Here is a 27844-nt window from a genome sequence, read left to right on the forward strand (position 1 = left end):
TAGCTATCCAATTTAAAATTAAATACATTAAGTTCGGACAGCCTAGCCTTCAAAAACAAAAAAAAAACTAACGAATTCATATGTTCAGGGAAAAAAACATTATCAAAACATGATAAAAAATTAATACTATTTCTCATCCGCTGGATTTTTTTTTTACAAGAAATCCTGTTAAAATAATATCTACTATGTTTAAAAGTGAATTGAGAAAGTACTGTTTTAACAAACAACTATCCGTATCAAATAGCTTAGGTAGGTACAATATACTAAAAACTCAAAATATCGATACTATTATAATCAGAAACAGGTCGATCCGTTTATTTGGGGCAAGGGCAGGGTTCAGCAATCATGAATCGAGCCCTAATTAGACGAAGTCGGGTAAATAAATAAAATTCAAAGTGAGTTACAAGTCTTTATTTTTTAATAAAAATGGAATACAAGATTATCAATTTACTTTCCAATACACATTATGAAAATACAGAAAGACGCGAGAAAAAAATAAAAAAAAGAACTGTGGTCATGCCTTTACACGGTGCAGTATATCTCCGTGTTATAGTTTATAAGAAAAGACAAACTTGGCATCGAAAGTCCTAGAAGTTTGTGTAAGAGATTAAATATCAAAGGAAATACGCTGCACGGATTACAAACAAAAATACTGGTGCATATAGTTATAAAATATATGAAAATCGGCATGTTGTTTTACATGTTGATTCTCCATTCAACCGGTACAAGCGACTTACAGGAAAGACATTGAGCAAACATAATAAAGCTGCTTTTAGAATACTTTTCACTACAGACAAATACTTTTCTATTTAATTTTATAAAAGTAAAAAACATTACAAATACATACATTATTTCCGTAGGTATTTAATTATGCTTCGATTATTTGATTTATGAGTGGCATTCGATTCACAGCTGTATTTTACCTTATTCTACGTGGTTATAAAACACCTATATTTTCTACAATTATCTATTATATCATTTTAAATGAGATACTTCTAGGTTATGTCATAAAATCTCTAGAATTAATGTTCGGAATACTTCATTTTCTATTTTTAAAAGCAGCTAAATTTTCTACCAAATGAAAACTAAATATCTAATGGTTGTATAGAACAGTTACAGTTATAAAAAAAAAACTTCATAGCTGCCGATGTAGTGTCTATAATGATAAGAGAAAAAAATATAAAACTAATAAAACATTTTAATTATAACGAGAACTAGAATTCAGCTACGATTAGGTAAGCGTTATTTGTAACAAAACGCATATTATTATATTAAAATATAATTATATAAATCTGTCATAATTAACAAAAATAAAATAAATGTAGGATATAAACATGCAATGTCGACGTCATCGTAGTAGCGATTTTATTTTATTCATGTACCTACTACTTACATGCTTTTAATTAATGTAAAATTCATTTATATTGCGTTTACTAACACATCTTTCTTCTTGGAAATAAAAACCTTGTTTGGCCAACAAGATCTCAAAACAATTAGATCCGTTCCCAAGGAATGTGTATAAAAGAAAAGCTATTCCATATTAGCTTCCATCACTAAAATTATAATAGTTTTTCGTTAAATGATACCTGAAGTACATCTCTTTGTCAAGAAAGTTGTCCGTTAGCCATGTCAGGAATGGATATTTAATAATTCAATATGATTAGCTTGCTTCTTAGGTATAGGATAGTTTAAAATTGACAGTTTAATATAGGCTGATCACTTTGACACTATATTATTAGCGTGCCTAGTATATGCATCTAATGACAGTTTACATCTAATTTTTGAATAATTGAACGTTTTTCTTTAGTTTATATGATAAGAATGGATGAAGAAACACAAAGAAGAGGATGACAAAGTACCCTGATTCAATTAAAAACGTTAGCATAGGTCCCTATAAACTGATGCGATCAAAATGATAATACCCAGTCAATGAGTGTTCCGCACATAACTTAAAGTTTCACAACGATCACAACAGTTACTCGATTACTTTTATAAGCCGTGATGACTATCAAATAGCGACATATTATTGCTTAAGTGCATTTTTAACTGGTATAGCTTTCAAATAACATGCTGTGAAGACATTGTACGAAACATAATAATGAGTATTTTACAAATAAATTAATACATATAAAAATACTTCTTCTTAAAACCTAATAAAATACAAGCATTAATTAAATAAGTACGCATAATATTGCCATCAATACTAGACCATCTTCCCTGCCTCGTCGTCTAAAATAAAAGCTAAACTATTAGTAGTCACGATAACATATTATAATGTTTAAGAAACATTAGTCTAATGGGTTACTTTAAATCCGAATAAAGTAAATAAATAAGTTGGAATGCTTGGTCAGAAATGTTTTAGTTGTGAAAATTCTTATTCGATCACACGTATAACACATTAATATACATGTTTTAGATTATAGCCACATGTTTATATTACTTTTTTTGGCGCCAGCCATTTATAGATCCTTAATTAAATAATACCAAACATAATTTCTGTTGACATAATTTTACAAAATATTAGTAGCAAGACAAGTCCATCTAAAAGCTTCAAATTCAGTTACTTTAAAAATCGAATATAATTAGGCTTGGTTTATATCTTTTGAGATCAAAGCTACCAATTTTGCGTGAAGAGGTATGAACGTGGTTGTCAGTAGATATAAAAATGTTTTTATCATTTTTTTTTTATAATAACTATCGTGAGACTGATTCATTATTAAATGATGTAACGGTTTACTCACGTTACATCATTTGATAATGTTTTTATCATATTCCCTATTACCACGTGTACCTTTAAGAATTATATTCTACCCAATAATCAATATCTATAAATTACAACTATACTAAAACTACCTGTATATCTCAACTACAACCATATAAATTATTCTTAGTATAATCTACTAAGGTGCATCAATTTAGAGTGCATGTTAACTGTCGTTCTGTTTTAGGAAGACGTACAATGTCAACGGCGGCCATAAAGCCCGCTCGTCATCGAGCGTCAAAATCCTTGGGTTATAATTATGTAGTTGGCATCACGAGACTGGGCTGTATCCTCTATGCAATCTAAGCGGGTCAAGATTATTGATTGTATTTTGATCTATAGCTACGTTAAACTTTTACTTATATTAATCGCTCGGTCGAAACTCTAGCATAACTACATACTTTAAAACGTTGTTATATAATTATATTCAAAGACACTGTTGTAGACTTACTAAGCGAACATAATTTACCGAGTTTGGTTTACTAAGAAATGAATTTCACAAGTCGCTTATAAATAAAATTATAACTATAGAAGAGTAGGTACCTAGTAAAAGCGAGGGCAACAATTCGTTAGCTGTGGTGATTGTTCGTTACGTAGGTTTGCGGGACATCGCGGAGAGGTCGAGTGATGTGGAAGATTCGCGTCGCAGGATTAGTTTGAGTTTGTCGTCCTCCTCCAGGTCGTCTTCGAAGGAAATCGCGCGGCTAATTTCTGTGTGCCCGAGAGCTCTCGACTTCCACGCTTCTAGCCTCATGACCTACAAAACAAGCAGATGTTAACAACTGTACAGGCAAGTATCACACTCTGACCATACAACATGCTCAACTGAAAATAAATACGTTTTATATTACTTCTACTTATTTATAAGACTCCAGTGCAAGTACTTTACTCGGTATAAAGTAGTTCTTAGATTGTCTTTTTAGGTTTTTAATGAAAATACAAAATCATATTATCTGAAATAAAAATAAAACCAACATCATTATGTTGATGTTCAATATAACGAAATGTTACTACTACATACATATATTATAAATGAATGTAAAAATACAGCATGAAAATGAATGTTAGCAATTCATATTAAAATTTAGTGATCGAATAATGAAGCCTCAGGCAGTTTTTCAACAAGTGAATAGCGAAATATATTAAAACCAATAACAAACTATTCCTACATATACAACGCATTATGACGTGAGGGTTCATAGTTTTATTTGAGACAATAAACAATAGAAATTCTTTAGGGAGATAGTGAGTCTCTTATATAAAAAAAATAATCCAGACGTTGCAATAAGTTAGGGAAGTGAAATACGTTTGTCTCTAGCTTCAAGGACGTGTTAAACTTAATTTGGTCTTCAGTATTCGGGGATAAGAGATGTTAAGTTTAAGCGGCGAAATTAAAAGGCAAGCAAGCAAACACTGATGAGCAGCCAACATTCAACAAAACTTGGCCAGCATGCAAGTATTAACAGACATCTACTACGAATTACTATCTTCACGTTTCTTAATTTACTGGTAGCACAAACAAACCGACATAAGAAACTAGTGTATCCACATGCAATATCCATTTAGTAGCTGTTTAAATAAAGTTCCATAATATAATTAAAATTAAACGTTTTATTATTATTATTAACAAGTTATGAGACTGCATATCAAATACATGACATATTTGGAAAAGTTAGAAGTAGCTCGTCAAAATTCCTTAATGTATGCGAATGTGAGTTGTTCTCACATTACGAAATTTAGTTGGGCTCAACAAAGAGTGGGCGAAACCGGTAGGACAAGACATATGCTGTCACAACTTCGGTATGAGGGATCTTTACAAATAAACATAAAGTTAAGAGTTTTATTATTAGAGCTGAATCTACTATTTTTTTATACATACTTTCTCACGATTCCTTTATCAAAACGATATACATTTTTTTTATTTAGTAGCAATAAAAGTGTTTTTTGTGAGCAGTCTTCGCTGAAATTTGTTATCATTATCGTTTGCTGTTTTAACAAAGGAATCGTGTAATTCTTGAGATATAACGGAGTAAGCATGTTAACACACTAGCCAATAAGATGTTTGATACATGTTAAACTTACTCGAGCCATTTCCAGGGCTCAGTGTCCGGAGTGGTGATTGGTGTGGGAAACTGTGCAGTGCCAAACAAAATGTATCAGACATTTTGGAATTAAAAGCATCATTGTTGTATACATACATACATATTGTAATATACCCCCGTTACGAACCCCGAAGGAGAACGGGTATATTGGAATACAATCGGTAGTTTGAAAATATAGTGTTAATTTAGAATTTATGTCAGAGAAAATTACATGAAAAAATGAGCCGTCAACAGTTGTTTTGTAACCTTTAAGACTTAAAAAATCTTTACGTAGATTATTAAATTTTTCGAAGGTACAAAATAAGTCATCAATAGGTAACAGTGTTTCGTATTCAGATTGTTTTCTATACTATCGACAAGTGAGCCCCCGTCCCAACAGACAAAGCGGCGCTGCCGTACAATGACTGAAGCGTTGTATAGCGAGTGATCGACCTCAGTGCGCTCCAATGTGAAACGTAACATCAACTCATGATCGTTATAATTGTTAGTAGTAATAAGCGTGAAATCCAGTTTCAATTGTTCACAATTTTGTAATTATGTTAGGAAAGCAAAGCGTGAACACTCAGTGTGTGTTTATGTTCATTTTGTCGTGGGATCATCGTTTTGTGTTTGAGGCTGGATTAGACTTGTGTTTATTTACCTCAGCCTTCAGTTCAGCAACCTGCTCCTGCAGTTCTCTCACTCTGTCCGAATCTCCGTCCATATTGTTACGAAGTTCTCCTTCCGTCGCCATTACCTCATTCTGTGATATTAAATAGAAAATTACGACTTCCATGCTCGTCACTAGCGTGCTAAAACTAAATCCGAGTAGATACATAAAGAGATTAGTCTGTTACTGGACTATAACATTTCAGCAAATTATTAAAACGAAAACAAAAAACGCACGTCAGTTTCTATCTTATTCCTTCAATGGACACCCTACGGCTGGTAAATCAAACCAGTATTTATTTTATAGCAGCGATTATAAACATTAAACAAAATTACGTTATACGCTTACCTTTAATTTATACTCCGAAACCTCGGTCTCTAGTTCCGCTATCCTTTGCGCATCTTCCATATTGCGGAATTTGGCCTGCATGGAGTCGTACTTAGCCTAAAAAGAGCACAACTATAGTGATTATCATAGTTTTTACTGCTAGCATGTGGGGATTACAACCAGAAGGATGCACCATCGGTGTTTTTGGAGGCTACTAGTGTTCCGTTACACCTCAAATAGGAAAAGGTTTAATATAGCTTTTCGAACTTTAACATACATACACAGCACCCTAATCCCGCTCATAAGCGATTCTGCACAGCGAGAAGACAACGCAACCCAGCTGCAGTACTTTCACCTAAACTGGGGCCTCGAAACTACATACTATCTTAGACCTTGGCTTAAATATCTCTGCTGCTAGCGGTCAGGGCAGAAAATGAGAGTCGGTTGTAGGCGACATGTTGTCTAAGTTCAAACAACTCACCTTGCTCTCAAGATCAGCGTATTTGTGCTGGAACTCCCGCTGGCGCGTGAGCAGCGCGCGCTCCCGCTGCAGCGCCGCGTCGAGGTTCTCGCGCAGGAGGCGCGCCTCCTCGTCCTGACGACGCAACTGGTTCGTCGATACTTGAACTTGAGTCTCCAGCTCCATCACCTGTAGTAGACGAAGATTACGATGATGCTTGTAACGATTAGACCGGCATCGTAGCTTCCGAATTTTACAGTATTCAAGACATTCAAGTTATCTTTTAAGTGAACTGAGACGTAGATGATTAAGGTTTTGATTTCGGACTTTATTATATGGTACTTATCTTTTAGTGACGAGTAAATTTTAACTTTTTGTCAGTAATAAAGGAAGGTTAATAAAATTATTTATGATTCAGTAAATTCGAATCCTGCCAATAATGATTATTACTTATGCATATTTACCTTGAGCCTCAATTCCTTGAGCTCGGTCATGGCCTCGACCTCTCGTATCCTGGTCATGATGAGCTCCTCCTCCATCTTTTGTGTGTCGGCGGAGCGTCCCTCCCACGCGCGGAGCAACTTCTTAGGCGTCGCCATTATGTCGGACACCACGTTAGACTGTACCGGCGCCGCGGGGACCTCTTGTCTGTGCTCCTATACAAAGCATTTAAGAGTGAATATCTTAAGATTGTGGCTTATGCGATCTGACAGATGACTATCAAGTTTGTGTCTCCCGCTTGCTGTGGAGGGAAGTGGAAGTGAAGCTTTCCTGGGATACACTAAGTTTAAGTGCTAGATGGTTTTCATTGGTAATCATCGATGTCAGGAACATCCAGTGTACCTAAATGTAGCAATGATGGGAATGTGTGGCGGACATGTCCCATAACAAAAACGTATTTTTGTGTTCAGCAGGATTCGCGAAAGTGGATATTATATTAACATGTAATGGAGCTCCAATGTTGTCTTTGTGTTTTGATATATAAAATCATAAACCTACATATTATGAGAGGCTTACCTGTAGATGCCGTTGCCACGCTTCTGATATCTCGGTAACGTGTTGACGAAGATCTTTGAGAGATAAATTTGCTTCGGCCTCTCGAAGTTTTACAGCAATGAGCTCATCCTAAGGAAATATTTATTGTTGTTATATAATTCAGAAGTTTTTGAATAATTCTCAATACAGAACGTAGGATGTGTGTTTTATGTTTTGTTTTTCACAAATCCTTAATCATTTTGTTGATGAGCGTTACCTATATCGCCTTAAAATCAATCAAATACGTTTACAAATTAAGTAATAACGCTGGCGTGTACTTTGTGACTGAGTTAATTTTAAAGAAAAAAATGTTCAGTGATATTACCTGTAGATGCGCAACATTATTATCGACCCGCTGTCTACGAAGACTCTTGTTCTCGTTCTCTAGTTCAGCTATACGGGCCGTCAGCTCCCTCTCAGCGGCTTCCCGCTCAGCTGCATGTAATCTTGCTCGTACGAGCTCGCGTTGCAGGCACCGAGCTAACTCCTCCCCTTTTTGACTTGCACCGCCTTCAATGCCCTCTAGAGACGACTGCCGCGAGTTGTTCTGAATAAAGGTTAAAATAATTTATTTTGTATACCAGGAAAATAAGGTATGAGAGATTTGTGATAAGATTTAGAGTAACAGAATATTGAAATGAGCGATTCGTGATAGTTTCTCATAAGTTTATAGCAATATCTAATTAAAGTCAATAAAACTGGTGTTTACCTCAGCGATAGTCATTTCTAAAGAGCGTATTTCATCTTGAGCGACGGCAAGCCGCTGTTGAGAGTCCACATGGGCCCGCCTGAGGGCTTGCACCTCGCGAGCCAGCGCGAAGGTCTCCTCCTCGCCCTCGGCCAGGTCCACCTGTCCCCTCACCAGCCGCTCCGCCAACCCAGAACTCTCTTTCTCCAACAGCTCTACTCTCTGCTTCAACAGACGGTTTTCCTGGCGCAGGCACTACAATGAATACCGTGTTTCCAAAAATAAGACCATGCGGGTTATTCAGAAAATAAAACTGTTAGTCATGAAATAAGTTCGTTTTCGGTGAATGCAGATACCTATACCTAAGAGCAAGAAAGTTAGGAAATAGCCATCTCAGATAAAACTCACAATTGATTAAAAATGATAATGTCATTAGCTATTTACACGCGTGATCACTCGAAACACTTCAGATTATCGTCTTACCCTTAGAACCGCTATATCGCTTTGTTCTTTTGTTTTAATTACTGTGTACTCTTTTTCTAGTTTCTTCATCTTCTTTGGATTCACTTTGATAGAGTATGCGAGATTCATGAAGGCATCTTGATCGGCTTCGGCTTTTGTTGGCAATTCCTTTTGGATATACTGAAATAAAAGTTATATGTAGACATCTGATGCAGAAAAGTACATTACATATGAATGCAAGAAAAATGTTATAATAAGTTTGTTACCTTCAAGATACTTTCCATATCTAACGACAGTAAGTCGTTCTTACCAACAGTGAGTAATGCAAGGGCTACTTTAAAAACAATTTCGATCCCTTCTGACAAGAATACATCCATGATCCGGCAAGCGAGAGGCAAAGTCAGAGTTGTTGTAAATAGTGTCAAAAACCAACTACTGGCGTACAGCGACGTGTTGAAACACTAGAAAACGTACAAGACAGTATCAAATTAGTCGAATATCCGAAACACGTTCAAATAGCAGTAAGATCGTTCTTATATCAACTTACTTGCGACTGAAAGTGCACATATAAGTCTGGGAGTAGTTCCTGAACTAAGTTCTCCAATTGGAACATGCAGAGGCCCAGCTCTGCCATACTTGGCTTGAACATATCCCGCATCCGATGTTGCTGCATTATTTTCACGAGCACCGCAAATGCTTCCTCTTCAGGCATCTGTCATTCAATGCATGTAACATTACAAATGTGAAAGTTTTATCATCACGCGACACGGGCAGAATTTATGAGCTCTTTGAAACAAATATTTGGATTCTTTATTCAGTAACGTTAATGGGACCTGTTAAAAAACGTCGCGTCTAGGGCTGAAACTTCCTTTAGAGATACAAGCACTAACTCTCAAAGAAGAGTCACATCTTTAGCAGGTTTCATTCTTTTCAGGCAAAAATAATACTAATTTAAGATTATTATACCTGCATAAGCAGTAACCCGACGATGAAGCCGGAACCTTGACAGTAGCCGACTTCGCGGTCGTGAAGGGAGTAAGCCTTCATGACGTTGAACAGCGACTCTTGTCCTAGACCATCCTTTTCCTTGAAGAAGTCATGCTCAGGGTACGTGCGAGCTATATCGCGGCGTATCACCTTCTCGCATGCCGATTTAGCCTGGATAATTAAAATTAATGTATATTAATGTATAAAACAAATAAGAAAATAGTAAGGATAATCAAAGTATCTAAAAAATTGAAGACAAGGAAGGTTAAAGAAAGGACTTAAGTAAAGTAAGCAGAAGTGAGAAGTGTCAGCTAGGTTTTTACTGTGACAGATCATAGGAAAATGAATTTAAAGACAAATAACCACTTATTGCTTATGAATATGGCTGTAAAAGAACTGTTCCAAAAATAAACCCTATTACATTAGCTATTCGTTTACACAAACCCAAATCATTTACGTAATAACAATATAGAAAGTAAAAAGCAAAGTAAATTGTACAATTCGAAAAAGAGGTTTCAACTAACTTTTATATATGAAGCATACTGCTTCTTCTCAGTGGAGGTGTCTACTCCGGCGAGGAGCTGCCACACGATGCCTCTGAAGTGATGCGGCACGCCTTGCCGGACAAGGTCGCGGACGAATTGATTCCGCCGCTTCCATTCCGTTTCCCAGTGACTAACGATCCGGCCCCACAGACTCCATAAGTCTTCTTCTCCATTACTACTGGTACTAACTCGTGGTTCAGGCTCATGGCTCGAACTAGTTGCTGTACATAAACATAAAATAATTAAACAATCTTTGTTATCAAGTACTTTTTTAGTGCAGACGCTCGCAGTATCACAATGAGACAGTGGTAAAATTGTCGTCATAAGACTTTTACTGCACTCTATTGTTTTTGTATTTGGACATAAACACCATCTTAAAATGACTTTACGCAATTGCACAAGTACCTAAAAATCTGGCACAAGTTGCTTAACTAATTTAACTGTATTCAAACAAGCTTACAATATTAAAACATTATAAGTGCGTCATATTATTTGGAATCACTGTTTACACACCTAAGGACAAGTTTTCGAATACAGAAGATATGTAGAATTCAAAAACGGTTTTTGCATCTTCCAAATCATTTATATTGTTCATTTTATACTGCACTGTTATATCAAGATGTATAATATCAGCACTATCAGAGCCAGTCACATACTCACTGATAAGAGCACATCTGTCAAATATGTGAACTAGTTTGCGAACGACTAGTTAAATTATGTCATTTTATATAAACTAGTAGGTTTGCTTTTTAATATTTTTCAGACTGATTATTTCATGTTATTGTTTAGAATTACTTATATTTATTGCAATAATAAGTATCTGCGTCGTAAATTTAAACGCTTCCAAAGGGAAGATTTTCGAACGATTTCATGACGATTCTGATTTCAGAACGATATCACAGATAAAAAAAACAACTCTGTTCCGTAAACAGGTTTAGATTATATGATACTTGACGGTAACTTACGCAACTGTGCAGTTTAACGTTGTGAGATGTAACACTTTTGGTTATTTTAAACCAAATTTTAATTGTATAACAAGAACTAGGTCAAAAATACGCTCTTTAATACAATGCGATCCTTTAGTGTACAACGTTAATTTTTAGAAATGTATACGTGTGAGTTAAATAGTATTTAGTAATTTAATTACTGAATAAAATTGTCAATTACTTAAAAAAGTATGATAATATTTTTAAACGAATTTATCGGCACAATATCTTGTTTATCGGTAGATAGATAAGAACTCCATAGATTTTTAAGCATCCGTTGGTTCTGTCATAGAGATGACAGGTAACCATTATCTGAAGTGAAATTTAAATTCCCATTGTGGAACTCTTTCCGTCGCAAGTCCGACTCGCACTTGACGCTTTTTTTTGTTAAATAGATTCTTAAAAACAATTTTGACTGGCGATGTGCCGCGAGGCATTGCGAACAAGTTTTTATAATAGCAAGTAATAGCAACGGGGCACATATCTTTGCGACTGTAAGTTTTATTGATACTCTATTTGGTAATTTTATACATTGTATTTTCTATGAAAAATTATTACTCTTGCTTGATATTAGTTGTTATTCGTCAGCTACAAACTTGTTCGAGTGCGATAAAATAATTAGCCAATTCACGGAATTTACTTTGTTAAGTGTTTATTTTTTATGAATCAATTAATTTTAATGATCTTAACATCGATTGTAGAATGCCAACCTAAATCTTTGTGTAGCAGAACGTCGTTAACTACACAAGAGTTGTAGTAACAACATGAATGTGATACAAAGAGGATTATCGATCTGCTTACCAGAGGCCAATGACACTTGCGACGTGTCCGAGCTCTTGCGACTGTGCACGTTTGTTAGCGAGGGGCTCTTCGCGTCCGCCTCAATCCGTCTGTTTTCTTCCTCCAGCTTGGCTAACAGCGCCCGATCGGGCGTCGGTATAGTTTCACTTACTTCGGCCAAGCGATAATCTGTGTACACAAACAATATGCCTATTAATCACTGTAATAACGCTATTAGCGAGAATCAACCATTAGTGACCACCGGTGTGTAAAACAGCACAAGGTATGAAAATACTTTACCACGTCAGTACAGAAAAGCTAAGTGCACAAGACTGGAGAATAAACTCATCTTGTTTGCGTTGATCAGACATTCTGGCGCACGCAACGCGTCGTGATCAAGGACTTAACTTTAGGCACGTACTGCACGTAAACTTCTTATTATTATTACCGCTTGTGTTAGATTTGATAATGCGCTTCTAGCTAATCCACTTTAAGTTTGTGACAACCATGTTTTGCAGGTAGCCGCCCAATATGTGCATTGTTTGTCAATGACCCGCTAGCTCAATACATAAATAATACCTGCTAATGTACCGGCAACTAAGAACGCGAACGGTATCATATAAATTGATTTTGAAAGTACACGCGGGATATTTGACTGATGCTTGAAACAGTTCGATTTTATTTTTAAGTATCGGGTTCGAGTAGCTAAAATTAACCAGTTATTTAAGTGCCGTATTACAGCTTAATTGCCGGTATACTCCAAACCAAGTACTAGATACAGTTTTTCATGTGTGTTATCATGTTGTCTGGGTTTAAGGGAACAATTTTAGTTCAATTTTATGCCGAGACCAATCGAATAGGGTTCCGTAGTTTTAAATATCAACATAAAATATATAAAAGAAATAATATTTTTTAATCATTGATAAAGTAGTACAAAAGTACGTTTAATTTAAGTAACGTAATAGATTTTACTACGTATCTGCATAAATACTCTTTCAATGGTTTTCTGCCTTATGGTATAAGGAAGAGGGAAAACAGTTATTGTTTATACTAAAATAAAAAATATAACTAAAGTTTAGCCGGTCATCACAGAAATACCACAATCATTTGAAACGGTGTAAATGGGTATAATATATTTTCTACGTCAAAGTACGTTTACAATTATCTATAACTACGGAATCCTAAAAACCAATTTTAATGAAATATATGAGAATACTAAGCTGTACGTAAATATTAAAGTTAGTAACAAATTACAGTACTGCAGATATAACAGAACCATTTTTTCTATTTGTCCATACATTTGTTAATAAATAAGTATGTAATTAAAAATTCTTCAGCCGCTTGCAGCTCACCTTGGACCAATAATTATTTTACGCTAATTATACCTTTTATATTTAACAAATAAATTTGTTATTAAACGTAGCAATTTTATTTGGCATTAAATATATCCGTCACCGTTTTCTATTTTGCACTACTCTAGGACCGGCCTACTACAAAATACTTATCCAAAACAAGCAAGTGGTGGTGAGTATTAGTAAATTAATAGTCAAGCAGCGTCAGCCAAATTAGTATTGTGATAAGAGAAATGATTTCAAGATGTTTCGTCGGTGTGATAAAATAAAAGCTAGATATTTACAGTGCGTTTAGTGAATGTTAGTGTTAACCAACAAACCGTCCAGAGATGACACAGGGGATTCTGTATTACTAGCGGTCGGGGTTCCAGGCGCGGCGGGCGGCGCTGCGGGCGCTTCTCTGGCGTCGGCATCCACCTTCATGGTGACTCCTTGCCATAAAGAGAGGCCCTCTCCCTCCTGACTGCGCGCTCCACTCTGCACCAGACACGCGGTCACGCCATCAGCTCACACACTTAGCCAACGCCATGACTGGCCATGACAGGTCCTCAGATATCATGGACGATCCCTAACAACTAACCTATCACTGCTTCAACTTATACTTAATCGAAATAAAAATTTATTTAATGTTCTTTTACACTACTTTCATTATATTATTAATTACTTTAACAAAACAAAATGTAATAATAATGTGTGCGACTATTCAGAAACCATTGTTAAGTTCGTATACATATTTCTGAATATAATGCTTAACTTCAATTACAGCACTTTTGTCTGCTGTGCAAGCAATGGCGTCATACATAAGACAATCTATAATTCAATAAAGGTAGGGCAAACGTTGCACATATTTAATATTAAACTATACCAACGAAATTATGTATTTGTTTTATTAAAAAACGAATATTATGAAAAGGAGCTTAGTATAAACATGTAAGCAACCCTTTTAAACAATGTATGTATAAAAGCCAGTCACAGCTCCACCACACATGCACATACAGTTAATGGATGAATTATGATTAAATAAAAATATCTATCTGCGTCCACAACACTGTATTACGATGCACTAGTTGGCAGCTATTCATTTGGAGTTACGATTACAATGGTGTGTAATGACTTATAATAAATAACAACGCATGAATGACCGGCGGAGCAGTAACGTTTCAAGTTTTGTTTTGATGGAGCTACCAGCACTGAGCAGGTGAAAGTCGCGGTATGATCCGCGCTCCGCGGTCATCCGCCCACTAACCATGAAGGCCGCTCGTGTTCCTCACATCATATTAGAACACGCCGCGCACCGCGAGCTACGTGCGCGCTACATACACACGATGTTACTACTCACATATTTATTTTAACTTTATTGCTAATCTATAGAACACACTATTTTATTTGTTCGCTTTATAACCGAAACACTGACTGAATGATTTAACAAGTGCAGACTCTCGATCTCACTCGTCGCGCATCTTATCACTACAATAAAATAATACATTTTATTATATAAAACATACCCAAAGGGGCGTTGCCATTTATCTATAATTTGCAGATACTAAGTTATAGTTCGTTCATGTTGAATTGAGAGAAAATATTTAATGAAATGACTCATGTTTTGCACCAGAAAAAATAAATGCATAATCCAGAATTAATTCCTTAATCTAAATTATTATCATTTTATTAACCTTATTATATACGCAATAAGAAGCATGACACAAAATACCATTTCAAATAAAAGGCTTTCCACATGCAGGTATTGCAGGTTTATTTTTTATTGCTACGTTTACTCTATTACAGTTATTTTCGTCTAAACTAAGACCCCAGGGTGACTATAGGGAAGCAGAACAATTACTAATCTATATTATAATATCATAATACAAAAAAAAAATGTTTATGTAACAAATACTCTGTGTTAGATAACTTAATAATACCCGTTTTACTTATAGATAAAATATATTATAGTGATTACGTATAAACTAAGTCGAAATTAAGTCTAATTTAATTATTATAAAATTAAAAGGGAAAGTTAAATTATGCTGAATTCAATTAAATTCATAAATATGAAATATTATATGGTGTTAATATTATATGTTGCGACTATATCTATCTAATCGTCTAATATAGGTTGAGGTTCAATAAAAACCTCTGTAAAAATAAAAAACAATACTACATACTCTCAAATACGATTTGACTGTAAATGTGTTTAGAATACGCTGGACGAAATTGGGTATACTTCAAACATTATATTTCATGTCTACATATATCGTCTTTACACCCTTTTAAAGACTGTTTTAATTTTCATCAAGTCAAAGGAGTATTGCAATTTTTTAAATATTGGAACCAACGGCTTCGAATACTTATGATATTACATTATACACGTCCGGAACATCAGAGCAGTATACAGAAAATGCTTTAGATATCCACTCCATATTTTCGCCGTAATGTTGGGAACCAAATTTTATACAGCGCTTGCTGCTTGCTGCACTTGTGTGCGGCCTGGTTTTATATTTTGTTTACTGGCGCGAGGCGAATCGCACCTAGAAGCAAATGCTCTTCATATGTGATACGATAAACATGCTGGTAAATGAAGATATCGTTGCATTGAATTCATCCTAAAACTCCTTGAGAGCCGATTAAGCTTAGCTTAATTAAAACAAATTAAGTTGATACTGCATCTCCCGGCATAACGTAAGCTGGGGAAAACACTTTATTTTGAAAATTAAAAACCAGACGGTGCGTGTAACATAACTATCTGGAAAAGGACAGATTGTTCTTAACGTAGTGGAACCATATTGTGATAACAAAATGGCAAATCATTTTATAGAAGTTAATACTTACAAATCTGTTCATTGCACGAATATTAGAAACAAGTATTAAAAAAAATGAACTTTAAAATATTTACTGCTGCCAAAATATTGTCACCAAAGATACCGTACACAGATATAACATTGCAGAAAATACTATTTTTGCCTGACTAACAGTGACTGTTAGATATTTCACGGGCTGAATATACATGACGTACAAGTGCAGCCCACTTGTAGTCTGGCTCTAGCGTAAAATATTCAAAGGCACGACTGATTTCAGCTCGCCGGGTGCAAAATATTCAATCCTTATTCCAAAGGTTTTTTACAAACCATGAAACCTTCAAACTCATTTCATTTTTGGAGTGACTTATAACGTGATACTCCTTTATTTCTTGTTTATAGAAGTAAAAAGCACTTAGGGTGGTGGAGTAGTAACCTTGTCTCGTCGTTGTTTGCTTTCTCGATAAACTAACAAATCAGGTTACAGTATTCTATAGTATTTAGTGTAGGTATACAGTAGAGCTAAGCTTCATGGTCAGCAAGATGACTAATCTCCCAAGCTGATGTTGTAGTGGTTTTAATGTCGTGACATAACATAATGACGTATAAATCCGGGCGTGGCTGTTTAAGATGAACATTGTAGATTTTTCATTATAGATGTGCTCATTTTAATTCACTTTATAGTGATACATTATAGATGAAACATAATCTGTAGAGCTATTAATTCAAACACCTGGCATTAAATTTTGTTTAACATTGCATATTGCTGTTTATTTTTTAAGTCGAAAAGACAAATATAGGTCATTTCTCCATGAATCTTATTTCTTTCCTAATTAAAACTTATAATCAAACTATAGAAAAAAATTGGTCACAGGTTTTAAATAAATTAAGTAAAGCTAATTTAAATGTGCGTACTACAAGCAGGAATTGCTAAATTATGCAATACAAAATCTAACGCGTTATACTTTGTCTACCTAATAGTATTAGAGAAACTAGTTAACTGCATTTATAATAGTGTTGTGAAAATCAGCAAATAAATTTCACCACTTTATTCTTTACCACCGAGGCTTTTGAACAGTACACAATGCTATGAATGTTTAAGCTTGTGGTCTCCAAAGAACAAATTGATGTGTCTGCGGCATGTCTACATTGAGGAGATTTGTGAACAAAAATGATAACATAGTTATAAGTATAAATACCTGCAAGATTTCTATATATTTGTGTTGTACACGTCCCGGCAGAAACTGGTTCGAACATTAACTGAAAGGAAAAGTATTCAGTTATAAATGTGTAACTTAGGATATTGCTTAATTATAAATTAAATGCATTGATTGATATTCGCTAGCTCAATGTCGCTTGCAAGAAAACTTGTATACAAGTATGGAGAGTAAACGACGCGCATAGTGAATAAAATGACGTTGTTTATCGCACTGTAATAGTAATACCAACTTCAATACATTTCTCAAAATTGGTACACAGATATCGGTCGTATCGGCGTGTTTCTCTTTTGTTACAGTTACAATATAAATTAGATGCTATCAGTGATTTTTACCATACTCATCGATTCAATGTCAAAACTCAACATTCAACAATATTCTTTTGTACCAAAATAAACTCGCAACAGCACAATATTATTAAGTAAAAAATTGAAACATTACGCTTTCATAAGAACATGGGTATTAATTTACAACTGAGAAAATTATGCATGGTGATAATGAACCTTGATTAGACGTCTCATCAAACAAACGCAAGTGTAAAAGATTATGCCTTGAAAATTGGAAAAGATATCAAATATGGCCGAGAAATCAAATCATTTCACCCGTAAGGGACCCGTGAACTGTCTGTATTCGACAATTTCTGGGACCGACCCAACGGAAGGTAATCACGTAATTGCAGTCTGTAAAATAAATGAAGCTGTTGATTGGTATTTGATAGTTATCTTCTACATTTATCTACGTATATTTCGTTAGACTCAGTTACTTGCTATAAACAGATAAAATATTATAATTACATTGCTGGTCTTTTTCATATACGATTTAAAATAATTTTAGTGAGCCTTTTAGGTGGCTACTTAGGTATATCAAACGATTTAGTCAAGTAGTTTAATACACAAAAACTTTTTACTCCAACTCTTTGTTAGGTACTTTTTAGTCTAGATTGTACTCCCGATAGCACTAGAAGTCGTTTTTGTTCGGCAGAATCGCTCTGCAGGAAACTCCGATTACAAATTCGTTGTCTAGGTTATTAAATTAGTATTCGCTCGCTGCTGCGAACGTTTGTTGCCTGAATCCGTACCCTGAGGACTAGAACAAGTATCTGTGTCACGTAGACCTCCATTCGAAACGCGATCAATACAAGAATCGTAGAATATTTTATATCATATCAGGTATTCACCTGGTCAAGAGTTCTTTTTAGCTTCTATATGAAGTTACACTTGTAATGAAAATATGATTTATGAGAGGGATATTTCAGGCTTACTGAAGGACGTTGGTGCAGGACGTTTTTGTTGTATTAGCCCTCCGTATTGGAGAATATGAATATCATGATCGCAATTCTAGACCAAATTTATGTTACTACTGCGTTAAAAAAGGTAAATAATTTTATATTTAATTTTATTGAAAAGGGAAAATCTATATAAAATGAGAAGTATACACATAGGAACTTATATCAAACTATGAACAAAGTTGGCTACACAAAGTTTGCCAGACACATAAGTACGCTTTAATATAGATCGTTCAGCCTAATGAATGGGCTTGGCAATGTCAATGTAGGTACACAATAGAAACCTACGTGGTAATGCTCAATGTCATGGGCGGAAAAGGTCTGTTAGGAAATACGTTTCTAGGAAACAAATTTAAACACCAGTTAATCGGTGATATAGATATTGTTATATGCAATTTCAGTTAATTTCATATGTCTGTCGTGTTTTACAATAATTAAAATAACAATAATAAGGAAGGTCGAAAACAGGTTTATTCTTTTGGTTACAACTAGCAAAAGCCTTTATGTATTGAACGTCTAACTCGCTGTATTTATTGCTTAGTTTTTTTTACACAAAAACGAAGCGAGCAGCGAGGGCAACCACGCCACGTGGTTAGGCAACCGTGACTCATGGCATAGCTGTGGCACGCTTGTCAATTTTAAGTGGCGGTCACTATCCTCAGCAGTTAGTTACTTTGACGCATATGTATTAGTAGATCCATTTAAAATGTAGTCTATATAACCGCAAAGTTAAAATGGACGATGTTCATGTAAGGAAAGTAAGAAGTGTAACGTAAATATGACATATTATGATACATTTATTAAAATATATATATATATCTCTTCATATAAATTCGCTGAGCACGAGCCGTACACAACACACATAATTTAAATTTTGCGTGGATATAGTAAAGAATTTTTTAAATAGTGTTTGTGTGACGACACGCTTGCTAGTTGCTACTGTTATTTGCGCTCACGCAACCATGGCCGGTGACTGTTACTGTATAATGTACTCAGAGTGAGTTGTCGAGACGAGGCGGACGCGCGACTCCGAGCCTCGCACCTCACGGCTCTCGCAATGCTACAACGCAGCGCACAGCAAGCGAATTAATTTTCTCAACAGACACAACTGTTTGAACAATGACAAGCAATCATATAAATGATATATCTAATCTTATTAACAGTCACGAATTCAATATTTCATTAGTTTCAATTGTGAAACTGTCACATTCCATTCTATGATGCAGTTACTTTGTCACAATGAATTTCACTGACTTTTACATGTATGAAAAAACAAAGTAAATGTATTTACACAGTTTACTATTAAATGCAAAATTCAACTATGGACAAAAACTTGATGAAAAATAAAATTAAAAAGCAAACAAACAAAGGTATAATACTTTTAAGTAGAAAGAAAGTTATATGACATACACTTCATGGTAGATATTCGCTGTGCAGTATTAAATCAAAGCATTGCATTATTTCGTACACATATCTATTATTATTATCTTTCACAAACGATACTGCAATAGTGAAATTACTTCAAAAACTTTGTCATGAATATTTATGTAGATTAATTAAGTTCACTTAAAGAAAGTAATTTTTAAGTTGATAATTAAATAAAACATATCTAAAATGTTATAATTTAATGTTGTAACTGAACTTTCTAAAGTATCATTTAGTTCTGAAATGTTGATTTATAAGAGAGAAAAGCAGTAAATCTATTTAATGATTTATCTCTCATCAATTTGTATGATTTGCAAAAAAAAAAGTATAGTGGTGGTTTTTATGGTAATCTTTCCAGCTCAAATGAGTATAGGTATAAAAATATTATTCTTTTTGGATACAGATATTTAAAATAATCACTTATTTCAAATAATCATTAACTTACAATTTCTTTTGTTGACCAAGAAGTGTAACACATTGTATGAATGAACACCTACAGGAATACATGTACCGGTTAAATTAGGTAGCGGCACAGTAAAGCGGCACAGTAAAGAGAATCCTTGGTCATGATAAATTATATATATAAAAAAAGAAAAAAAAAGATGACATGGTATAATACTCTAATTTCTTAATACATCACTTAATTGTAAAAGCTCTAAAAATATTAAATCCTTATTTCTCATTTTATGGTTATTACTTACTTTCATAAGATATATATTTTAGAAATAGCAAACCGAGAGGTATTAAACAATGTTACATAAAACTTAACATGAAGGCATTTCAATATCAAATGTTTAAATTGTATTGATTAGATAAAGATTTGACATGGCATTCAAAATAATGATTGTCTGTATGATTCTTAACAGGAAGCTATTGTTACAATATACATATAATAGGTAATATACAATTGATTTGGTAATTGTTTACTTCTGGTAACTTTGTTTCTTGTAATGGGGAATATTGACATGATTTAATAAACATGGGCAAAATATTTATTTTCTTTACTAATAATTATTGCTACTGTAAACACACAACCAAATATTCCATATACCAACCTACTTTCAAAAGAGTCTGCAAAACTATGAAAAAAGAACATCCTTCTGGTATGATAAAAATAAAAACTTACGTAAATATTTTACGAATTAATATCTAGAAACAAAAGGTTTGTTTAATTCTGATATATTAAACAATGCGATTATTGTAGACAATAGACTTTACATCACAACATTATTAATGTGTGTATTTTTGGAAAACTTCTAATAATTAGGAGTGTTATTATTTCAATTGCGAAAATTATAAGATCTTCTAAATATAACGATGGTCATAGTACTGAAACTTTTGATTCCGAAGTTTGGATATTTTTACTTGCCTTAATTTTCGTTATTCAAATACAGTACAGGCTTTTCTGTATCTCTATTTCATGTTCTAGATTGCATGCCGCTACTTTGATATGTGATTGTTCGGGAATCATGAACAGCCTATTTGATTGAAAGGTTATTGCACTAATTTATTTTGTTACTTTCGCAAGAATTCGAAGCGTCTAGGTATTGATTTCAATAGACAAATGGCTAATTGCATTTAAATAAGTTTGGTTTAGTACTTACATGTTGTGGCAAATGTTCTGACTGGCAAGAACTGCAGGAAATAAGGTTTTTGTATTTATGAAACTATTTTGATTTTATAAACTATGAAAATAAATATCGGAACCGCCCAGCTGGCAAATTTCAACGCACAGATTAAAAAATATTTGGCATTGTAGGATGTAAACTAAAAGTCGCGTTCATCAAGATGCATTTTGCATGTAATGTTTGTATTTATAAAAAGTAATTATGTCGAGTGTTTTATAAACTGGTTAAATAATTGATCATCTTTATAAAACACTATACAAAACATTTTGAATTTGGATTGTTGGATGGCATTCTCGACATATTGTTTCTCGTCAATCCACTTTAGTCGACTTTTTAAGCGAAGCACTATGAAAAGTTGTCTATGGTAGCGTGGGAGACAATGGCGGGACATTTCGAACGTTCGATTAGAAGTGTGACCTATTCGAGTTTATTGTTTGTTGGCTTTCGCTTATCGGAAAAAAGCCAATAAAATAATGACTATCTCAGTTCCTAGACTGTGCCACTTCGTTGTTGTAAGACTAGCTAGTTAAGATACAGTTTTCAAGGTCTACTTTCAGGTAAACCAAAAACGTGGTATAATAAAATTGTTGTTAACGGCCATTTTTTTACCTTTGATTATGTTTAGGATGAACTGATTTAAAGTCGAAAAAATTAATTAAATTGTGTATTAATTATTTCAAAATTTACAGCTGCGTTTAAGTCATCATCATTTTGTAAAGTTTCACAAAATAAATGCAGCTCTAAAATGTTTTATGTACAGATTCAACAAAAACGTTTTTTTTTATCAAGGCGGCAATTTCTTCTTATATGACTGGTACATACGTATAGGACTGGGTACATGTTTTTGTTCTCTGTGAACAAATGAGTCTTAATCCCGTTTCGTTCTATAGACAGGATAACGTTACGTAATCGTGATATCGACTTGATGGAGTCATGTCTTGGACAACATGTGTAATAGGAGGTCTATTTCATTACAAAGTGGTACCCGGAATACCAAGTAGGTTCCTTAAGTATCTGTAAGACACGGATAAAGAATTTATATTTGTGGTATAAGGCGTACACTTGTATTATGGATACATGGAATCGCTTAGTCTTTATGAATCAAATAGCCTCAATTGCTCTTATACTGGTTTCACGATTGCGAGCCACATGGACGACACTCAGTGGCTATTTGAGAGCGAGTCAAACATCGTTAGTGCCTCAAGATTTTTCAATCTGAGTGAATTGCTACAGTGACACACCTGATGCTAGGAAAAAGTGTCTAAAGGCAGAATAAAGGGGATAGCTGATCGGAGCCTATGAAAGGCTGAATCGGTGCCGTAGTTCGATATTCCTGTCTGATTACTTTGCTGATGCCTATGACGCCTGACGCCCGTGGCTATTGAGGGCGCCTATTATTTTATGAGTTTCCGTTTCTCGGATTATGAGTTTTGGCTGACCGTTCGTTTTCGATAAATTTTATAAGGTACGCCAGGGCAAAGTGTTTACAATGAGATTGTTTTATTTAAAGGAACTAACTCAAAAAGATCATTTTTTTAAACGTCTCCTTCTTTAAAGGATTTGATACTCGTGTCGCGGGGTTTTTTACAAACATTCAAGTCACATGCACCCAAACACCAAGACTCAGGACACGCAATCTTGATAACTACTCGGGGATCGAACCGCCACACTTGGATGTCGTTTGCAAAATGAATAGTGAGTAGTCGATATACAATATAAAAAACGAAGCATATTCTATTTCTAAAATATATAATCAATACTCAATATTATTAAACACGTATCAGACTTATGGAGTACACGTAACCTTATACTTTTGAACTGAGAGTACGTGTTATGAACGTAGGGTTATTGATATTCGCAATAAAAACGAACTGCATTAGACCTGCTCAATACTTCTTTGTAGAAAACGTGACAAAGTAACGGATATGTGCAATGATCTTTCGTAGACGCTCTTTAAAAGTTTAGAACTGACTAAAATATTGTAGGATACACATAACATGTATATTATATTAAATTTATAAATAAATAGCCCGCTTGTCTGCGTTTCTGTGTAAAGGTGACAAAATCCTAAACGGATGAACATAACGTAATAATGCTTTCAAAGTAAGATAACTGTAGTGGGTTTTATATGTTTATAAATGCCAATAAGAAATAGAACTGTATTAATGTCAGATAAACTTCAATTCGATGTACCTAACTACCTACTCTATGCAAGATTAAATTAAATTCTAAATAAAGGATTATTTGTAAATAGAATTTCCACATTCATTACACATGCATAAAGCTTAAAATAAATCTCGTTCTGATGCAATCCATGGTTTTTGCTTATTCGTTAGTGGATTTATCACATAACGTTTGAATCGAATGGATTTCAATTAGCCATAAATATATGTAGCTGTATAAAAGGAATGAAACGTTTTCTATATCAAACAAGTAGTTTTTTTGCCCTGTATCATTAACCGATCTAGGATTTTCAATAGCTTATAGCATTATGTAGGTACGAAATCTAATTATAAATTTCTTAGGCAAGTCACTGACAGTATCACTTAATGTCATAGTGAACAATATTACCAACCAAGAATGAGGATCGTACCTAAGTAATTGCTTGGCTTAACTAGATAATAGGTGAATAAAGGAGCATGGTACTGAGCATGATAGGGCCCATGAGGGGCATGTAAAATTGAGTTAAATTGAGCATTCGATTGTACCCAAGAAGCTACTGACTGCAATAATATTGTAGCTTACATTCCTAACATTGCCGTTGCCTACGACAAAAGATTTACAAAACATATCTACATTATTCAAAAGCAAAAAGATCTAAGTAAAAAGGGACCCTAATAAAATGAACGGTAGCGGACAATATACATTCATTTGTATCTTCGGGTGGCAATTTGTAAAACAAACATGATAGTTATGCATCGCGGCAGTCGTATTCTATAAAAAACGTGACCGGATTTCTTTTAGTTCAAAGCGGATCGCATGGTTTGCTCGGCGGTCGAATACTGCCTAGTTCTAAGTAATAGTAATAAATGATTTAATGCGCAGAAAGTAATTTGTATTGTACACGCGCACTACTGCACCTATTTGTTTATGTATGATTTATGTAAGATTCGAGGAAGTGACGGGGCATGGACGGTTTCCGTAATAAGGTTGCCTTTAAGCTGATTTCAGGTATTTGCTTTTACCAGAAACTGCCTTTTTGAACTTCTGTTCGAGGGATTAGACTAATGAAATACAGGAGTCTTGTAGAGTTTTAGTGTAATAAAATAAAAATGCACAGTGTTGTTGCATGTAACTTTGGTACATATTTTAGATCATTTGATTGATTTTTGTTGTTTTATAGATCTATGCAATTAGCCTAAGCGCAGACTTTGACTGCTTTATACGAATACTTTGCAATGAGTTTCAACAGAAATTTTGCCAATCCTCCAATCCAATATTCCTATATCCTAGAATTAAATACTCGTAATTTAATTCTAGGATATAGGAATATTTGTTATTACTTTTCAGTGTAAAATTGTTACTATCGTTCTGGGGATCAGTAAAATGGTGCGTTTGATATTCTATTTCGATTCAAATACCAACGAAAATCCAGCTCGAATGGATTAAATGAAAAAACCTACGTACTCAACGTGAAACAAAATGTGCAATGCGGACGTGACATTTACTATATTCAGCTTTACTGAATTTGGTTTACCCCGATATGGGTTTGAATTTTGACCATCTATCCATACACTAAACTGAATAAAAAAGAGTTTAATCCGACCGTTTCGGTCACAAGCCACGTGTAGGTGCAAAAAACCTTTCATTCCGATAGCTATTACAGGTGAATAAAGCTCTTAGTGGCATTAACTTTTATTTTGTGTTACATAGTAGTTTTAGTATCTTTTATTGCAGTCTTCGACGGAAGTTCTAAACAACGCAATAAACTAATATTTACAGTGTTTGTCTCTGCTACAAAATCATCGTTAGGTTATTAATAGTTTGTCTTGTTTACAAACACAATTTTGCCATTTACTTTGTTGAGGAAGCTGTTCTTTTTTATTTAGACATTTCAAAGTTTCTTGAATTAAAAGAAATATGTGAGAAGTGCTATTTTTAAATGAGTAAAATCATTCAACCATCTCTATTCCTCCATTTTCATTACAGTATTCAGATTGTAATAGCAATTACAATGTCTTGCTAATCACCTGATTCTCCTCCCTATAAAAGCTAATTTATGCCTTCATAAAAGATTTTATTTTATCGCGTTTCTTAAGTACCATTATCTAATTTTGATTCGGAGTTAATTGGTTGGTAGACAACCCATAATAAACCCTACATTTTTATCTGGAAGAATAACCGTTAGTTGAATGGATAAAGCGAAAACTCCTTTAAAAAGATGCGAAGGGTTCACTCATAAAAGTAATGTAGTGTATGATGTGCGTACTTGTAAAAAAGTATAGTATTATAAGCCTTGCCTAAAGTGCTGCCAATTAATTTAAATCTTACGTGTATAAGGACTGTCAACGACTCAATACTTGTTTTAAAAAAATAATCGTCTTCAGCTAAATTATAACACAATATTTGTAGTTTAAAATATTTACTAAAAAAATAAACAGAAAAGTTTACACAGCAATCTAATTATATTTTGAATATACTAAGCAAGAAAATACGTCTTAAAACCGCTTGAGTAAACAAACAAAACATATTCCGAACTTCCATAAAATAAATGAATACATACCTCAGTTGGTATTCATTGGAAGAATAATGGTGCAATCAAACTGCAAATCAAGACTGTCTGTGGCCACCCGGGTGTATATGCAGATAATGTGTTTTACAGTAGTTTTATTGGCAACAGAATTGTTTCACTGTTCATTGTAGTGAAACATAGTGCCACAAACCACCCTCATGGCCATTAAGCCTCAATTTTTATCAACGATCGGATGATTAGATTGCCACGTTTGTATAACCCATATGGGTATAACGATTCATGTTGGTGATGAAAGTGTGTTGCGTTGATTTACTGTTTAAGATATCTGTTGTCCAGATATTTTACATCTAAAATAACACTTTTGCCAGTTCATAACCTAAATAACTCCTTCTGTAGCATTAAGTTAATGACTTCCGATAGGCATTAAGTACCTAAATCTGATTATTTCAAACTCATCATCATCAACATCATGTTGGGGTCTGCTTCCAGTCTCGGATGGAGCTAAGTAAAAGTGTTTTTCAAGTAGCGACTGCCTATCTGAACTCCTCAACTCAGTTACCTCGGCAACAGGATGCCCCATAGATACACTGGGTACCCATAGTGTCAGCCTTTCTAGTTTCCGACTACTCGTAACAACTGTCAAAGATGTGTTATTAACATATATGATTATAATTTCAAACTCATTATGTAATTAAACATGTAAAGTGTCATTAAGAGCGAAAGTATTAAAAGCAAAAAAAATGGTCATAGTAACAAAAGTACAGTCGAATGAACGCGTGCTTATCGCGGCAACGAGAGCGAAGTGCGAACCTAAACTCTGATTTATATTCACTCGGCGAACTGGCACCGGTTTCTGCACCTCAGCTGGCACTCATTTCGACCAGGGCTGCCAGGAACCACTAAACTATTATTACTCCTAACGACGCAAAAAGGGTTCAAGTATTTGACACTTGATTGATAGTTTAAAAAATTATTTTACAGGTCATAATTAAAAAAATCTGCTTTGTTATGCATAGTAATTAAAGATATGGGAATTGGAAATCTGTCTTGTATATTACAAAGTTCTGACATTGAAAGATATTTTTCTCCTAATATCAAAAGGTTGATTTATTTCTAAGTAGTAAAGATAAGATCTTTATTATCTTGTCGTAAATGCTGTGTGGGGTAAGGGTAACACTTACTGTTCCATTTAGGTAGGTTGGTTGGCAATCTGCCATTGCGTATAGTTTAGAAGTACCTACTCAGCATATTTAAGTTGAACGCCATATTAATTCAAGTAGTGTTTTACACTAACTTCGTTTAGTCAGTCAGGGTTCATAAAAGTTATGTGATCAGGGTTAGTAGGTTTTATTAAACATTCTTCTTATTTTCACACCATTTTACTACAGAAATGGTCACTGCGACAGAACTAAGAATAGACCTTTCTTTTATCTCCATTGTTAATTCGATCCACCTTCGTCATATGTTGCAGGTAGGGTTCTTTATTCGCGCTACTTCAGATCCTTTACATACTTGCCTTAGTAGCTCCATGTCTTAATCCATACCAATATTATACTCTCTACTTGCTTTCACGCAAAAACTACACAACCGATTGTAGTGATATTTGGTGCACTGATAGTCTAGAGCTTGAGAACGCACGTTGGCTTTTCTCACTGGAAAAAAGGGGTAAT

The 27844-nt window shown here is 34.4% G+C and overlaps 1 protein-coding gene across 6 annotated transcripts; it reads right to left on the reverse strand.

Annotated features, from left to right (window-relative positions):
* Window positions 1-396: 396 nt before the first annotated feature.
* On the reverse strand, window positions 397-21595 carry LOC113495583 (ecotropic viral integration site 5 ortholog). Of its 6 annotated transcripts, XM_026874365.1 has the most exons (18): window positions 21458-21595; window positions 17126-17186; window positions 13455-13611; window positions 11804-11971; window positions 9996-10237; window positions 9451-9642; window positions 9032-9196; window positions 8751-8945; window positions 8506-8664; window positions 8044-8277; window positions 7660-7881; window positions 7317-7424; window positions 6764-6955; window positions 6321-6488; window positions 5861-5956; window positions 5504-5605; window positions 4844-4893; window positions 3435-3518 (listed from the first exon to the last, which is right to left on the reverse strand). In XM_026874365.1, the coding sequence occupies exons 3-18, from the start codon at window positions 13555-13557 to the stop codon at window positions 3512-3514; spliced, it is 2403 nt and encodes an 800-aa protein (XP_026730166.1). In that variant the 5' UTR covers window positions 13558-13611; window positions 17126-17186; window positions 21458-21595; the 3' UTR covers window positions 3435-3511. The 6 variants fall into 6 exon arrangements, with proteins under 6 accessions (XP_026730164.1, XP_026730163.1, XP_026730162.1 ...); XM_026874363.1 differs by lacking the exon at window positions 4844-4893 and having other exon boundaries at window positions 397-3518; window positions 13488-13611; window positions 21458-21594; XM_026874362.1 differs by lacking the exon at window positions 4844-4893 and having other exon boundaries at window positions 397-3518; window positions 8044-8265; window positions 21458-21594.
* Between the last annotated feature and the right edge of the window lie 6249 nt (window positions 21596-27844).

Source organism: Trichoplusia ni, chromosome 7 (assembly GCF_003590095.1).
Source record: "Trichoplusia ni isolate ovarian cell line Hi5 chromosome 7, tn1, whole genome shotgun sequence".
Taxonomy (NCBI): domain Eukaryota; kingdom Metazoa; phylum Arthropoda; class Insecta; order Lepidoptera; family Noctuidae; genus Trichoplusia; species Trichoplusia ni.

Excerpts from the sequence above, each read along its gene's own strand:
- LOC113495583 (XM_026874361.1), bottom strand. The coding sequence starts at position 13,557 with ATGAAGGTGGATGCCGACGCCAGAGAAGCGCCCGCAGCGCCGCCCGCC. Across the intron at positions 8,665-8,750 it reads ATATGGAAAGTATCTTGAAG|TATATCCAAAAGGAATTGCC; the intron begins GTAACAAACTTA and ends CTTTTATTTCAG. Across the intron at positions 8,278-8,505 it reads GCGATATAGCGGTTCTAAGG|TGCCTGCGCCAGGAAAACCG; the intron begins GTAAGACGATAA and ends TATTCATTGTAG.